Raw genomic sequence first — 14529 nt, forward strand, 5'->3', positions numbered from 1 at the left:
AGGTACTGCAACAAAATATAATGAATGCATTTTATTCAATTTACTACACAACTTTTCAATACTGTGTAAAGGTGTAAATAAAAATACAGCATAATACAGACAGAAGTCACCCACGCATTAAAGACCAATAAATTCCCAAGCATATACTCTGTCAATACAACAGCATTAAGATAGACAAATAATGGAAAGGAGAAAAACGATGGCTAGAGAGATCACTGTACCCTGAGAATGAGTTTGTAAAGCCACTTCTAAAATAAATTTATATTTGCAGAATGTCTTTGGTAAACAGGGAATGAGACTCAGGCCAAACTTGAAGTAAAAGGCTTTTTGCTTCATCGTTCTTAGCAATTGCAGATGGATAAAACAAACCACTTCTTTAAGGCCACCTAATAAGCTTGCATCATTGCCAACATTGTGTTCATAGTTATGTTCTACCAAATACTGTGGAAGCAAGCAAAAAAAAAATCAAAGACACCATGTTAATAATGCTTTGGAAGCACCAATTACTGTACTCTCCATTTTAATCTCTCTGAAGAGCAATGCAAACATGCAAAGCAGACTAAATGTAAGAGACTATATGCATTATAACACTGCAAAAAAAAATCTGAACACTTTCTCTTAGGTCATGAACAGATAAAACTCAACATGCTTAATGTGGTCAGTTTTACAGTATTAACATGTTGCTTTAGGTTTTTACAAACAAAATCAGTGCATAGAGCATTATTGTGGAGTCAACAACTTCACCTTTACACATTTCTGGTAAGAAAAGACATTATCAGCAAGAAATAAAATAGGATTATCAACATATAGGTCCCTCATGATTTGCAGTCCCCTAATGGTTCATTATGAACTGCCAACATACACTTCCTAACGTTTTTGCATGCAGTTTATCTGCCCTTCCATTTATTTACAGTGGTCAGACTAGACTCAAAAGGCAAAATTATACACATTGATACACAATTCTGATACATATAAGTTGCACTTTCACCATGCTATAATAAATCCACGAGTGGTCCAAATTAGTAATTTCTTCACAATAGTTCTTTACTATCTCACCACAAGACATGATACACAAAGTTTAGATGGACCTATACAATCATCATGGCAAAATGCACCACATCCTTTGCACATGATCATGGCCTTTAGCCTGCAAGAACATTTAAAAGTCATTTCGTTGACACCACTGCTTTCAGCAAACGTCTGAGTGGGAACTGCAGAATTATGGTTCCCAAAGTTTGTCTTCTGACTCAGTGACATCATACTTCCAGCAAGGGACATTGGAAAGGTGCCCATGGACAGTTCTGAAACTGAAGTGTTGGTAATATGACTAAATCCTGTGGTACTGAAGGAAAGTTTAGGAAGCTTACCATACAATTGCTGTTGAATACTGAGCTGAGAATTAACAAGCGAATGTTCTGATGAGTGCTGAAATTGTAGACCAGACTCTTTCACAACCTTTCCACTACTGCAGTCCATCTTTATTGGACCAACATATAGCTTGTCTTTGAAATCAAATGGAATGTATGCACCATCTTTTATACCAATGATATCTTGATTCTTGTTAATTTCCCTACACGTAGGAACATTTTCAGTCTTGATGACTTTAAAGCTTTCGTGCAGTTTCGGAAGCCAATCTCTTCTTACATTTGGCATATTCTCCATTCCCATTAAATTTCTTTCTGGTGATGTTTGGGTAATGGCTGGCACATTCTCAAAAACAGAACCTTTTGACTGAATCTTAATCACTTCTGTTCCTCTGCAATTTCCATCATTTTGCACAACTACAGTGTTATGCAAATAGCCATGACTAACCTTCTGCCTTCCTGGCATCCCACTGCAGGCCTTTGCTATTACTGAACCAAAAATAGTGTTCTGGTTCTCCAGACTTTTACAAAAGGACGGCGTGTTTGGAATGTAATAGCCAGACACAGTAGAGCTGCTAATTTGCTTTAACGTTTCAGGCATGCTTCTTGCTGTAGGATTTTGCACATTGCTAGCTTGAGTGTTTCCAGAGACGTTCAATGATTCTTTGCAACCTTCTTCAAAATTGCATGTAGCTGGCACTACTTTTTGTGCTGTCAGACCCGATTCTTCAACAGGCTTAGAAAGAATAGGTGCTCTGTTTAGCGGTTCCTGTAAAACTGGACCATCGAGACTTTTACAGTCGCTGTCCAAAGCCATCTGAGACTGGACGCAGTGCTTGCTAGATTGCAACACAGTTGATTTCATTTGCTCGAGTTGTTTTTGAGAGAGATCACTGAAATCACCCGAAAATATTTTATGCAAATGATAATCAGCTAATTTAATTCCACTATGTACGCCACTGATTATACTTTTGATATCAGCTGTTTGTGCAACATGCTCAGCAGCTGACTGACTGAAACTTCTTTCTTGTTTAGCTGTTGGGCTCTCAGAAGGTACTGGAGGTGGCACCAGCAGTCGAGTGATCTCCAGTTTGGTACCAGAATGATACTGGGGTAAAACCTTCTCTAAAGGAAGACTGCCCTGGAGCAGCTGCGTTACCAGTGGGTTATTGACTTCAACCGATGACAGTGGGCGATTAAAATTACCAACCCTTTTTGGCCCTTCAGCACTTGGATTTAGCAGAGAGTTGATCTGATTTAAATTACGCAAAATCTCAGGCTTTTGTCTCTGGCACTCAGTCAGTTTCTCATCTTTCTGCAGCTGATTTTCCTCTGACAAATGTAACTGTTGGTGCTGATCACCATTATTAGACCCTCGGCAGGCATCAGGGCTTTCTACAATTACACCACTTGCAGAACAAATAGTGGCTCTGTCATCTTTCGGTATACTTTCATTTGTGCTTCGAATACAACTGTCATCAGACAGCGGACTACTTATTTCAGGCTTATAATACAAGCTATTCTCATGGTCACTTTCACAGCCTGTCTGCCTTTTGGCAGTGGGCTGGTCAAAGGTGTCCTCTAGTACAGCAATGTTAGCTTCCACTGACTGTTGCCCGCCCTCTACCAACGTCTGCTCTTGTTTAACAAGTTGGTCTTTCACACATTCTTCTGCATCGGTAGAAGCAGTACAGTTGAGCTGCTTTTCCAGCAAATCAGACTCGACAGGGAATTTTTGTGCTGATGAATGGCTGGGATCTTTATTGGAACATACCGATACTATTACAGACGTTATTTGTTTCTCTGCTATGTGTGGCTCATTTGATATCTCCTGGAATGTGCTCGTTTCTAGCTGATTATTTATTTCGAATTCATCGCAGATGCTCTCTTTATCTTCATGTGACGGCAAAGTTGGAGAAGTGACTTTGTGGATCAACGGGGATCCAATTTCCTCCATGGTACATCCATTAACCTCTTGCTCGCAGGGGTCACTTTCTGGAAAGTTAATTGATAGTTGGCTTGATAAAATGTCTGTAGTGCTTGTTTCACTTTCACTGGCATTACTCGGTAATGAATCAGAGGCTGCAGTGTTCACTTCTAGAACAGGAGTGTCTATTGTGTCAATTACTGCAGCATTCTTGGTTTCTGCAATTACTGTCCCAGAGAAAACATACTTCTGTGGAGGATCATCAGGACAGTTTATTTTATCATTTAGATCAGATTTCTGGGTTTGGCTGCAGGGTGACAGGAGGGGATTGTCTGTCTCAGCAAGTGCAAGAATTACAGTTTCACATTTAACACTTTTGCTAGTTTCTGTGAAAATACTATCCCTCTCTGCAGGCAACTCCACTGTTTCAGAGGGTGCATCATCTTGAAGAAGTGTAGTTTCATCACTGTTAGTCTGCTCGTCAGAAACTGCATCACTTACTTCAGAAACTGTAACCTGGTCTTGCACATCGTCCAACAAATCTGGTGAATTACTGTTAACAGTATTGTATCCAGCATCACCTTCCCAATCAATGGGATAGATATCATCTGCTGTCTCTGACTTGCGTGGTGTTGTCTCAACAAGATTGCTTTCCAAGCATTCCTCGATTACAACACCTTGCTTAATACTATTCTCTCCGTCGCTGGGCTTCTCGGGTTCACTGCCTGTTCCACAGGCTTGGAATAGTTGTGCTCTATACTGATGATTTCCTGTAGCTTGTTCTGGTACTTTAGTCTTTCTGTCGTTCTGTCCGGGGGAGTCAGAGCTCCCTGGTCCATTACCACCACTACCCCTTCCCCCTCCTTCCACTGTAACATTGGCAGCTGCAGCTGCTGCAGCCTCCCTTTGTGCCCTGGCTTGCTGAGCACGGGCTTTGATATCTGCAAGCGTTCTGGCACCTGTCCTCTCCCGACTGGATGTTCCAACTGTGGTGATGATCCGAGGGCATATCTGATAGGCTGGCTGCCCTTTGACAACCCATGGTGGTTTGATTCTTGAGAGTTGAATCTGAAAGCACAATGATCCACAATCTACCATCAATTCTCTCCTGAATATAGGCAATAACCGGTTAACCTCTTCAATATTTTACAGGTAGTGACCAGATTAGACACATTAACTCTAATGTACTTAATGAAATTAAAACAGTAATGAAAATGCAACGTAAATCAAGAAACAGAAAATGCATTTCCAACAAAGGAAAATCAATAGTTTAAAAGAGATAGTACAGATTGTACCCCATAAAAGTGAGACACATTTGCATGCAAGCAAAACTCACCACTGGCAAGTTAAAATTCATAAAAATTCCATTTTTGTTCTGATAGTTTAACATTCATAGCAAAATAATACTTTTCTCTTTACTGGCATAATATATATTTTTTGTCTCTATCAACATGATACCAGGTTACCACAAATAATGAGAGATACTAACAGTCTGCATTCATGTACTGTAATCGTTCACCTTGAACGCAAGATAGCTTCACATTGAAGTTAATATCTCAGTATCACTACAAACAACATTAAAAATTATAATGCATTTATTTTTAAATAGTGCTATATGGAAGGAAGGAACATTGGTCACAACATCAGGAGAAAACTAAGCTGTTTGACAGTATCATCAAGGCAACTTCTAAGTCGATTGTGTGTGTGTTTTTAAGGATAGCACTACAATCACTGACCAGCGACCAGGTTAGCGTGCTGTCAGTGTGGATTTTGTGCCTTCTCCCCAATGACAGCATGGACTTTCTTCAATTGTTCCAGTTTTCTTCCACATTCCAAAGATTCCTCCCCATATTAATTGGCGACTGTGGTCCATCATTACTGTAGGTCAGTGACAGAAGTATCAAGGGAAGTCGATGAACTTGTGAGAGAATAAACTATAGACCTACATAGAAAGAGGGAGAATGGGACCTTTCTGAAAGGATTGTTGTAGGGGAGAGCTGGTATGGATCAGGTGAGTCAAACAGCCTCGTCCTGGGTTCTAACTAGCAGGTCTACAGATCCAAAAAAATAGAAACTTCAGGTAACATTTCATATAAACATTACTCTAACATATCATCAGCTTACATTGTGTTTTCCAGTATTATACCAGGCTTACAAATGTTAAGATCCAGATTTTAATAAATAACAATATATTCCTCGCTAAACACCTCACTTTGTAGGTACTAAAACTACCTTTCCTTTCACATTTTGTATGTTTCAGTTTCAAATTAACAGCTTTATTTGAGGCCATGAAAACAGTGAAGTAGGTGCATGTGTATTAATAGAGAAGCATATGTATTAATGTGTATTAATAGAAAACTCACCTATATCTTGATGTACTGCATAGACTGTTGTCATATATACTTGGCCATGTGTATCACTTACTATACATTGCATAACTGTATGCTCAACAATGAAAAAAGACCCATGAAGTGTTGCTGTAGGGCAGGGTTCCCATCCTGAGGTCCACAGACCCCTTGCTTAATGGTATTGGTCCATAGCATAAAAAAAGGTTGAGAACCACTGCTGTAGGATACTATTGCAATGATACAGAAACATTATTTGTGATTCATTTTGTGTTGATACTAAACTGCCATCAAATGGATATCTAACTTAGGGATCATTAGAATGTGTATTCAAAGAATGAAATGGGAATTATATTTAGCACAACTCAAGTCTAAATCCTCCCTGGGAGCATTAAATACTGATCATTGAACACAATAATGACCAGACTGTCATCCTGAGAGCAATTCAGTTCATACGCAGACCAGGTTATTAACGTTGACAGAAAATTTTGAAAAGAACTACTACTTTTGAAACCACATATGTAGAAGATCCTGGTTCAACCAATAAACAAAAAGAGAAACACAACTTTAAAAATTCACCATTTTCAAAGTAAATTAGGAATTTAGTTCTTATATGGCATGCAGAAGGGGGAAAGAGGAGAATGCACTTTTAATTAAACAAAGTTAAATTGATGTATCATAGAAATTTGTAGACTAAATTCTAATCCCAAAATTAAACCACTGCAACCATGTTACATCACTTTAAACCTCCAGTTAAATTAAAATGTTTAAATAATGACTCATCTGTTTAAAATAAAAATCACGTACCCTAATAGGTGGCACCTTTGGCTCTTCTTTTGTAGGTTGTTCCTTTTCTGTCCGAAAGCTATCAATTGCGGTCCGAAAGGACTGATGATCTTCAAGACGCGGCTTCTTCTCGGGGCCAGAGGTGGAGGCACCATATTCAGAAGACTTCCTTTTTTGGTCTTTAGACTCTCCAAAATTGTGCTCCAACTCACTTTTCAAAGCAGCACTCTTAATAGTAAGGCAGGTGACCTGATCCTTGGAAATTCCAGCAGGCTGAACATCAGTCAATTCTAAATGTCCATCAGATTTCTTATGCTCTTGAGACTGCACTTCTGCAGGTCTCTCAGAAAGCAACATAGATTTGGACTTTAAGGCAGATTTATTTGCAAGTGCCTCTTTTGGATGCCCAGGACTAGCTTCATTGTTAATTAAGCCAAGTTGATCTTCATCTGCACAGCTAACTGTCTGAAATGCCTTAGCCTCAAAATGTTGTTTCTGGCTCCTGGTATCATGAGATGATACAGTGCACGAAACTGTATTTTCATTTTGTTCAGGTGGCTCGGGCTTTCTTTCAACAAGGCTTCTCCTCACTCTACATTTGAGGTCCACCTTTGCACTTCGAGTGCATTTCCTTATTCTCTCATCCTGCTTTTTAACCGGACTAGGCTGCTTGGAAGGCCCTGCTAAGACAGGTGAACTGACTTCTTTTTCCCTTTCCACTTGTATACCTGTCTGCTGCTCAGATTCTGCTTTCGACAAGCCCAATCTGTCAATGTAACAAAAACAACTTTATACAGATACACACTAGACCAGACTGTACAGCAATATCTTACAAAGTTGAATTTTTTTTCTACACTTCTGTGCTCCATCCATCATCAGTTTGGAAAATTATAGCCACTTATGCCAGTCTATTCAACCGAATATGTGACACTGTTTAAGCAAATCATTAATTAAATTTCTAAAACAAATCACTGGATTGAAAAGTTGGTTAGAAACACATTTTAACCTGATAATCACTGATCGAAAATTCATCCAACTTAGTTTTGCAATCTGTAAAATAATGTTTCTGTTATATAAATTTTCATTGAAGAATTTCATAAATCCGAGGCAACAAAAGGACAGTTCTGTGCTGATTTTATGTAGCATTAAAGCTACATTATACAGAGCAAGGATGAAATACTTGCAGTTTGAATGGCTAGAACATGTTCTGGTGTAGTATCATACTCCAACACGCACATTTGGAGACAGAGCCATCCAAAACACTAACTCACATGCCATATGTGAATAGTTAAAACTAGTTTGCCTACTCAATGCCTGGCTCCCTCCCTAGTTAATGAACTTAAATGCATGCAGAACTCAAGCTAAAAAACAAATTACAATTGACAATTACTGCAAAATTTTGCAACATGGAGGCCTTGGAGCAGGGAGAGGTTTTTTTTTAAATAATTTTGAAGCTGCTGTTTAAAAAAGGTCTTTTAAGTATGTCTATAACGCAAAAATGTTGAAAGGAGCACCAAATTCCGCATTCTTTATTTATAAAGTGATGAAATTAGACACCATAAACCTTGGTCATATGGGTTACACAACAGAACACTAACATATTCAGCAAAAAATTTGTAAAACTGTATCCATTTCTCCAGCAGTCCCTACCAAAAAAATGATTTTGCATAGCAAAAAATGCAAATAGAACAGGTTGACATTTCTGTCCAAACTATGCAATCTGTTCTTCAGGTGATGTACTATTTAGAGAGCACAGCCTAATATTTACCTTACTGTGCACGGAGGGATGAGGTTCACAGAGACCAAAGGTAAATATTGACAAAATACATAAATTTATTGATTGAACTAAAAAAAACTTTATCCCTAAAAAAAAGTATCATTTGGATTTTGTTGGGGGGGAAAAAGTCAAATTACTTCATTGAGTGACCAAGTGTATTTGTTTTGCACACCTTCAATTCATCCTTAATACCAAGTGCTCAGAGATGGAATGATTGACATGCTTGAAATCAACAATGATGCCTTTGATAATTTTCTCATCAGGTAGGTAAACATTAGTATCTAAGTGAAGCACTCCAAAGGTAATCCCTTCGTGTCACAAACATCCTACGCCTGTCCTGGTGAAAGTAGCCATCATAAACAAAACTACTTAAATAATCACTGCATGAAAAAAGTTCCAAACTTTTTCCACCATTAGCATGCAGTTTTTGGTGCTGCAAGTTTGTCATTTGCAAAGCACACTAAGGTGTGATGTGCAATGCATGTGCCTTGAGTGCATCTAATGGAAAACACCATCAGCAAATCTCCAAATCGAATTTGAACCCTGCTGGCGTAGGCGGACATTCAGCCCACTGTGTTCATGCCAAATTCTTGTACAGTAACTTAGTCCCCTGCTTTCTCCCTGCAAACATCCAAATGTTCCCTCAAGTGCCTTATTGACACTGATTGACTAGGCTTCCACCATGATAATCATTCCCCATAAAAAATCACTTTCCTCGTATCCTCCCTTGTACTTGAAGATGAAATTCCTTATTCCTGCAAATCTTGTCAGCACCTTCACACCTTTTGTACAGTAGGATAACCAGTATTAGAAACTGTAGTGGTCTACTATGTTCAGTAAAAATCTTACCACAGGAACATGCCAGCAGCCTTCAGTGTTGTGCCAAACTTGGTACAATTAGTAATCAAATACCCAATTAAACTAATCCCTTCTGTCAATGCATTCCCCACATCCTTCTATTCCCTCCATATTCATGTGGTTATCGAAGAGACTCTTGAACACCTTTACCAAAGTCAAAGGATAATGATCGAAGTACATACAGGTGCCCCCCCCACCCCCTTACAAAGGTAGAGCATTCCTATGAAAGCTTTCTTAAGCCGAAATGGCGTAAAGCGAAGAACTATTAATATATTTGGGAGAAATTTTAGTAAAAGCGAAAATCCTCTGTAATGCAAAAACAGGTTACTAATGTAGGTCTTCTGTAAAAGCGAAGTGGCGTAAAGTGAACATTCGTAAAGTGGGGGACACCTGTACATGTTGCCATATACTACCTTGAGATTCATTTACTTGCAGGGATTCACAGGAAAATAAAGAAATACAATAGAATGAATGAAAAACTACACAAGTGTAATAAACAGCCAATGTGCAAAAGATAAATTGTGCAAATAATGTTACAGCCAGATCTTTCAGTGGCCAACTATTTTACGAACACAAGAAAATCTACAGATGCTGGAAATCCTGGCCAGCTCTGAGTCCCTCCAGCACTTTGTGTGTATTGCCAGCTATATTAATTCCACTTCTTATTCCCAAACTAACATGCCAGTCTACAGGAATGTGCCAAGTTAAGGACAGCTGCAGATTCGAAAAATAGTACCTCATATTCTACCTCAGAGGTCTTTAACCTGATATTATGAGCATCAGTTAATCAAACTTCCAGTAACCACTCCCTTCTCTCCCCCTCCTGTATTCTCCCTTATCCCACTGCCACCTATACCCATATTCTTTTCTCTTCCCTGTCCTCACTATCTATACTTTCTTCCCTCTAGTTTTCCCTCCTTACTTTCTTCCCTTTATTTTATGGTCCAATATCCTTTCCCTTTGACTATTTTCTACAGTCCTTTGTCACTTCCATCTTTCACCTCCCAGCTTCTTACGTCATTCCCACTTCCTCCCTCCCCTACCTGCCTGCCTATCTTTTGCCCTCACCCATCACTGCCAGATCTCACTCCATCCTTCCCCTTTTTGTTCTGGCTATCACTCCCCCCCCCCTTTTAAATTCCAATCCTGAAGTCAAATCTGAATTAAAAACTTCACATGTCCATTTTCCTCCACAGGTGCTGTCTGACCCGCTGAGTTCTGCCAGCATTTTATACATTAAAAATACATGAGCATTGATAATTAAAATCAGGTTGATAAACCACAAATCATCTTTAGCAAGTCCACAGCCAATCTTTTTTATTAACTTAAACTTCCCCAAGTGTCTCCCCAGTTGTTTCTAACTGCTACCCCATGACTAATGTTTGGATCTCTGTTCTCCTACTTAGTACCTAGGAAGGTCTAGAAGATTACATAAAGAGCTTTCCATTCCCACCCTGACTTCATTCAGCATGAATCCCATCTGAACCAGTTCACTTGTTACTTCACTTCCATTTTGCAAATGAAACCACAGTCATATACATTTAATTATGTGTTCAATTTTCCTTCACATGGAACCCTTTCATGACAACCCAAACAAAGCAAAGGACAAAGCAAAAGAACATCCTTGAGAATAAATAATCACAGTACGAAAATAACACAAAATACTTCAAGGTCAATTAAATACATTTACAGAAATGAGGAGGGATTTCTTTAGCCATAGGATGGTGAATCTGTGAATTTCATTGCCACAGATGGCTGTGAAGGCCAAGTCATATTTAAAGTGGAGGTTGACAGGCTCTTGATTAGTCAGGCTTTAAAGGTTAAAGGTTATGGGGAGAAGGCAGAACAGGGTTGAGGGAGATAACAAATCAGCCATGACTGAATGTTGGAACAGACTTGATGGGCCAAATAGCCTAATTCTGCCATACCTTGTGATCTTACAAATGGAATTGATTTTGTGGTAACTTACAAGTACAGGAAACTACAAAAGGATAATGACTCAACCATTGTTTAAAGTTAATTTTTTCAGGGATTATCATTCACCAAGAAACCTCCAAGAATTGCCCTGCTCTTTGAAGTTATAGATCTTTTACATTCACTCTAGTGAAAGCAGTTTTCAACAAAATAAACAAGGATTCCTCCCTTTCATTGTACATCTCCTCCAAAGTCTATAATTCTGAAACTAACTTCTATACCATAACACACAAATATATTTAGCAAACACATGGTGCTTACTTCTGTCCATAGTAATCTTCAAAGAAGTTCTCTTTCCACAGCTCCACTTTTTTCTCCTTCTCCATTTCTTGACGTAGGCGAAGCTGCATTTCAGGTGTAAACTCACCTACACAAGATCAGAGCACAGCGATAAGATTAAAACTCAGAACTGTCCACATCTACAAAGCATTCAGAGCTTAAATTACGGTTAAAAAAAGAAAACCTAACTTTACGTCAATAAATTTGCATCCATTATTGCTAGAGAGTGACATTTGCTGACATAGTTCCACACAGTGGTTGGCAGAGGACACATACATACCTGCTTAGGTGGTTAAAGGGGGGGGGGGGGGGGGGGGGGGGGGGAGGAGACTTGATTTTGCAGGTGGCAGTGTTGGAAAAATCTTTTGGTGATTCTTATGCAATCCCTTGAGCAGTGACAAACATGGTAGTGACCTGGATACATGACTCTAGCCTGTCCCATGGGATAAATTTTGACACCTCTCCAAAACAAAAATTAACAGGGATTTCAACTCCAATTTCAAACTTGCATCAATCTCGCAATACAAATATTGTTGTTCAGTCATTAAGTAGAGTCCAACCCTTCATGAACTCATGGACTCCTGCACACCAAGCCTTTTTGTTGGAAACTGCCTAAGATCCCCCAAGGTCATACACATTGTCTGAGTAATATTATCTATCCATCGTAGCCTCTGTCGTCCTCTCCTTCTTTTAATTTCTGTTTTACCCAACACAAGAGTCTTCTCCAAGGAATCCTATCTTCATGATGTGGCCAAAATATTTGAGCTTTTGTCTCATAATCAAGCCTCCCAGCGAGCAGTCTGGCCGTACTTCAAGTATTGACTTGTTGGATCCTCTTGCTGTCAATGAACTCTTAACACTTCCCTCCAGCATCCAAGTTCAAAGGTGTTGATTCTTTTGTATTCAGCCTTACTAACAGTCCAGCTCTCACAGCCATACATCACACATGGAAATACTATAGACTTGACTATACGGATCTTTGTAGACAATGCTATACAAATATTTGGCATAATTTCAGAATTGATTTGGTCCCAGATTTGGGTCATTGCCAAAATTTTTCCAATCAGATCTTTCACAGAATCAGCAGGGAAAGCAAAAATAAAAAGAACACTTTTCCAATGTTACGGGCAGAAACAAACACATACACCATTAAACTAAAAACCTATTTTACTGAAGGGTCTAAAATCCAAAATTTTTTTTTTCTTTCTCCACAGATCCTGCCTGGCCTGCTGAATATTTCAAGCATTTTCTGTTTTATTTCAGATTTACAGCTTGTGCAGGTTATACTTTTAAACTTTCTTCCATGATTCAGCTGAACATGCCTCATATTACTTCTTCAACTGTAGCTTGAGAAAATGCAACAAGAAAGCATTTCAGGAAAAAAAAAATTACCTTCTGCTAATCGCTCTTTCCATCCTTGAGCTGCAGAGGTGAAGAACTCGTTATTTAGAGCTGAGCTACTGAGCCGCATTATACCATCAGTACCAACCTATAAAAGGCGAAAGGAAACAATTCCACTAAAGCAAAAAGTACACCAACTGGGATATTTCATCTTTTAAAATCAAACTGAAGGCAAGTCCAAAGCCCTTCATTAGGTTTTTAGGAACATGTTAGTACAGCAAATAAGTAATGGCTTTAATTTATTTTCATTGGTAGGACATTGAGGAATGCAGTGGAACAGAGAGATCTAGGAATAACAGTGCGTAGTTCCCTGAAGGTGGAGTCTCATGTAGATAGGGTGGTGAAGAAGGCTTTTGGAACGCTGGCCTTTATAAATCAGAGCACTGAGTACAGAAGTTGGGATGTAATGTTAAAATTGTACAAGGCATTGGTAAGGCCAAATTTGGAATATTGTGTACAGTTCTGGTCACCGAATTATAGGAAAGATATCAATAAATTAGAGAGAGTGCAGAGACGATTTACTAGGATGTTACCTGGGTTTCAGCACTTAAGTTACAGAGAAAGGTTGAACAAGTTAGGTCTCTATTCATTGGAGCGTAGAAGGTTGAGGGGGGATTTGATCGAGGTATTTAAAATTTTGAGAGGGATAGATAGAGTTGACGTGAATAGGCTGTTTCCATTGAGAGTAGGGGAGATTCAAACGAGAGAACATGATTTGAGAGTTAGGGGGCAAAAGTTTAAAGGAAACACGAGGGGGTATTTCTTTACTCAGAGAGTGATAGCTGTTTGGAATGAGCTTCCTGTAGAAGTAGTAGAGGCCAGTTCAGTTGTGTCATTTAAGGTAAAATTGGATAGGTATATGGACAGGAAAGGAGTGGAGGGTTATGGGCTGAGTGCGGGTAGGTGGGACTAGGTGAGATTAAGAGTTCGGCACGGACTAGGAGGGCCGGAATGGCCTGTTTCCGTGCTGTGATTGTTATATGGTTATTAGTGATAACTCAACATTAAATATGGGAAAAGTCACAATCAATTTAAACAGAATCAGACAATGACCATTTACATGAAAACATAATGCAGTTGCATCAAGGTTCATGTCAAAGTTATTCTCTGTCCCTACTTTACAAAACAGGGTGCATGAAACTCCATAGTTCTGAGCTTTCAAATTTTTTTTGCCCCTTGCCCCATGACACTGGAACTAGCATGACATTGCCACCTGTCAAAATGCATTACATTTAAATTAATCATTCAACCATTGGATCAGAACATTAAGGTTTCAGTAGCTGAGCCTTAAAAGATTAAATTCCAGATTTGATTCCTTATTTGCGCAGAGGTACCCAAGCTTTACGAGTATGTAAAAGGGGTTGTAAATATCTAGGCAGTCAAAGTTTTGGGGGTGGGGGAAAAAGTCAGGGCCTCGCTTTTGATTGCACTACTTTACCCATCTTCCATTGCTAGAGCACAAATGTGGATGTCAGGCATGTAAAAGGTCAGTTGTGAAAGCACATGAAGTGTGTGGGCAGGGACTGCCAGTCAGTACCGTGCATGATTAGGTTACAATTGAGCAAGTGTGGGAGTGCCGCTTAACAAAATATGCAATTTAGTATCATTCTACAAACAATTTTCATAAAATATTATCTTCATTACCATAGTTGTACTGAAACTCAAGTGTGACCGACAGGGGGAAAAGGTATTAATTGCTTTTATTGGATCTGTTTAAGTTTAAGATGGCTGTATATGAAAATGAGATCAGAACACTACTTGGTCAAGCGACAGTTAATCCTACACTAATGAAGCATCTGCATTTGACAGGCAAAATAT

At 39.0% G+C, this 14529-nt stretch overlaps 1 protein-coding gene across 1 annotated transcript; it reads right to left on the bottom strand.

Moving 5' to 3' along the window:
• Positions 1–297: 297 nt before the first annotated feature.
• On the bottom strand, positions 298–12795 carry LOC140736112 (polycomb group protein ASXL1-like). The gene is made up of 4 exons (XM_073061893.1): positions 12703–12795; positions 11293–11398; positions 6444–7188; positions 298–4359 (listed from the first exon to the last, which is right to left on the bottom strand). Exons 1-4 carry the CDS (start codon positions 12779–12781, stop codon positions 1048–1050), a joined length of 4242 nt encoding a protein of 1413 aa, XP_072917994.1. The 5' UTR covers positions 12782–12795; the 3' UTR covers positions 298–1047.
• Between the last annotated feature and the right edge of the window lie 1734 nt (positions 12796–14529).

This window comes from Hemitrygon akajei, chromosome 11 (genome assembly GCF_048418815.1).
Source record: "Hemitrygon akajei chromosome 11, sHemAka1.3, whole genome shotgun sequence".
Taxonomy (NCBI): Eukaryota; Metazoa; Chordata; class Chondrichthyes; order Myliobatiformes; family Dasyatidae; genus Hemitrygon; species Hemitrygon akajei.

What these genes read in the sequence shown, in the direction of transcription:
- LOC140736112 (XM_073061893.1), bottom strand. Translation starts at nt 12,781, where the DNA reads ATGCGGCTCAGTAGCTCAGCTCTAAATAACGAGTTCTTCACCTCTGCA. An exon ending in GAAAGAGCGATTAGCAGAAG is followed by an intron (nt 11,399 to 12,702) that starts GTAATTTTTTTT and finishes GATCTTGTGTAG; the next exon opens with GTGAGTTTACACCTGAAATG. An exon ending in CAAAGGTGCCACCTATTAGG is followed by an intron (nt 4,360 to 6,443) that starts GTACGTGATTTT and finishes TTGTGCTTTCAG; the next exon opens with ATTCAACTCTCAAGAATCAA.